Below are 1805 nucleotides of genomic sequence, written 5' to 3'. Positions count from 1 at the left end.
CTCAAGTTTGAATCCCTGCTCTGCCTGCCATTTACTAGAGGATATCTACCTCATAGGATTGTTATGAGGATTAAAATTTATGCACAAAACAGTGGCTGGTACATAGTAAAAACTAAGTTTTTGATAAATCCCATTTTTACAGATGAGACAAGCACAGAGGAATTAGATAATTTGTCTAAGATAACACAGTAAGTGGTGGATCTGGGAATAAAATCCCTGGAAGTCTGGTTGTAGAGCCCGCACTAGCAATGGAGAGGGGATGTCCACATGAATTACCTTATGAGGGGAGTGGGTAGGGTGAAGTCCTGAATTAAGTGATGTGGAAGCTTCTAGCACTTAAGATGTCAGTCTTCCTTCTGCTGTGGTAAATGAAGTTTGCAGTGACTGGCTGGACTGTCCACCAGTTTCTGGAAGAGGGATCTGAGGCATACTCAGGGGCGGAGAGGCTGGGATTTGGCCTGGTCTCCCCACGCTCCTGTCGCATGGTTCATTTATCGTTGTCCCAGCACTCCCCCCAGGAAGTCTAGTGTGTGTGTGTGTGTGTGTGTGTGTGTGTGTGTGTGATATCGGTAGGTACTTAGTAAATAACAACCTAAAATGGAAAATCCCTGCTAAACCTCCAGGAGTTTGTTTAACCACATGGTGAACAATTTAACTTAACATTTACCTAGGGCCTTCTATGTCAGGTCTTGTGCTGGGCCCTAGGGATACTGGGGTGAATTGATAGGCCTCTTGGACCTCACGATGGTCACAGTTCAAAGGGGAAACCCATGACTCAACAAGCAGATTGTGGGGCCAGCCCTTGGCTCACTTGGTAGAGTGTGGTGCTGATAACACCAAGGCCATGGGTTTGGATCCTATATAGGGATGGCCGGTTCACTCACTGGCTGAGTGTGGTGCTGACGACACCAAGCCAAGGGCTAAGATCCCCTTACCGGTCATCTTTTTTTTTTTCCTTTTTGTCTTTTTTACTGACCGGTAACGGGATCGCAACCCTCGGTGTTGCGCCCGCACCGCGCTCAGCCAGTGAGCGGGAACCGGTCTCTACATGGGATCCGAACCCTCGGCGGGAGCGCCGCCGCGCTCTCAAGCGGCGCACTCTCCAGTGCGCCACCGGGCCGGCCCACAGGTCATCTTTTAGAAAAACAAACAAATAACAAAAAACAAAAAACAAAAAAAAACGAGCAGATTGTGATCAGTGGACCCCAAAGATAAAAGGGAATTAGCCAGGTGGGAGGGGTGAGAAGCGTTCCTGGTCTAGTTAATGGCCCAAGTAAAGGCAAGGAGGCTGTTTCCTTAGGCCAGGTGGTGATCTGGCAGAATCCTATAAACCAGATTATGGAGTAGGGAATTTACCCGGAGGGAGAGGAGAGAGGTTTTAAATTCTGGAGAGGAAAGGTCAAGTTTGCATTTTAGCAGGGTCGCCCTGAGGCTGGAGAGGAAGCCGAAGACAGTTCAAAGGCGCAACCATGGTCTAGGCAGGGGTGAGGGGGCCGCTATAAGGTGGAGGCTATAGGGACCGAGGAGTGGCTCGGACAAGCGCGAGGAATTTTGCCCAGGCGGTTTACCCAGCCTACCCCTTCCATCCTAGCGCCTCCTTCCCTTTCCTCAGTTTTCGCTATGTGGGATACTTCTGGGCCGTCCCGGAACGACACTATGGCTGAGCCTGGCCTCAGTCATGTGGCGTCCCGCTGCAGTCGCACCTCCCAAGTCTCCTCCAACCTCCACGCAGCCGGAGAGGCTCTGGGTATGTGCCCCGTGGGCTCCGCCCAGCCCCAGGTCCCCGCGAAGGCGCTATCCTTTGG

At 51.3% G+C, this 1805-nt stretch overlaps 1 protein-coding gene across 1 annotated transcript in view; it reads left to right on the top strand.

Annotated features, from left to right (window-relative positions):
* Nucleotides 1–1620: 1620 nt before the first annotated feature.
* MYBL2 (v-myb avian myeloblastosis viral oncogene homolog-like 2) overlaps nucleotides 1621–1805 on the top strand; it is a 42474-nt gene continuing 42289 nt past the window's right edge. Inside the window, exon 1 of the mRNA XM_008581636.1 lies at nucleotides 1621–1747. Coding sequence (XP_008579858.1) covers nucleotides 1621–1747 — 127 coding nt within the window. The remainder of the gene's footprint in view (nucleotides 1748–1805) is intronic.

The sequence above is a fragment of the Galeopterus variegatus genome, unplaced genomic scaffold (genome assembly GCF_000696425.1).
Source record: "Galeopterus variegatus unplaced genomic scaffold, G_variegatus-3.0.2 Scaffold2416, whole genome shotgun sequence".
Taxonomy (NCBI): domain Eukaryota; kingdom Metazoa; phylum Chordata; class Mammalia; order Dermoptera; family Cynocephalidae; genus Galeopterus; species Galeopterus variegatus.
Note: the sequence above shows the minus strand (reverse complement) of the source record. Positions and strands in the feature narration are given on the sequence as shown.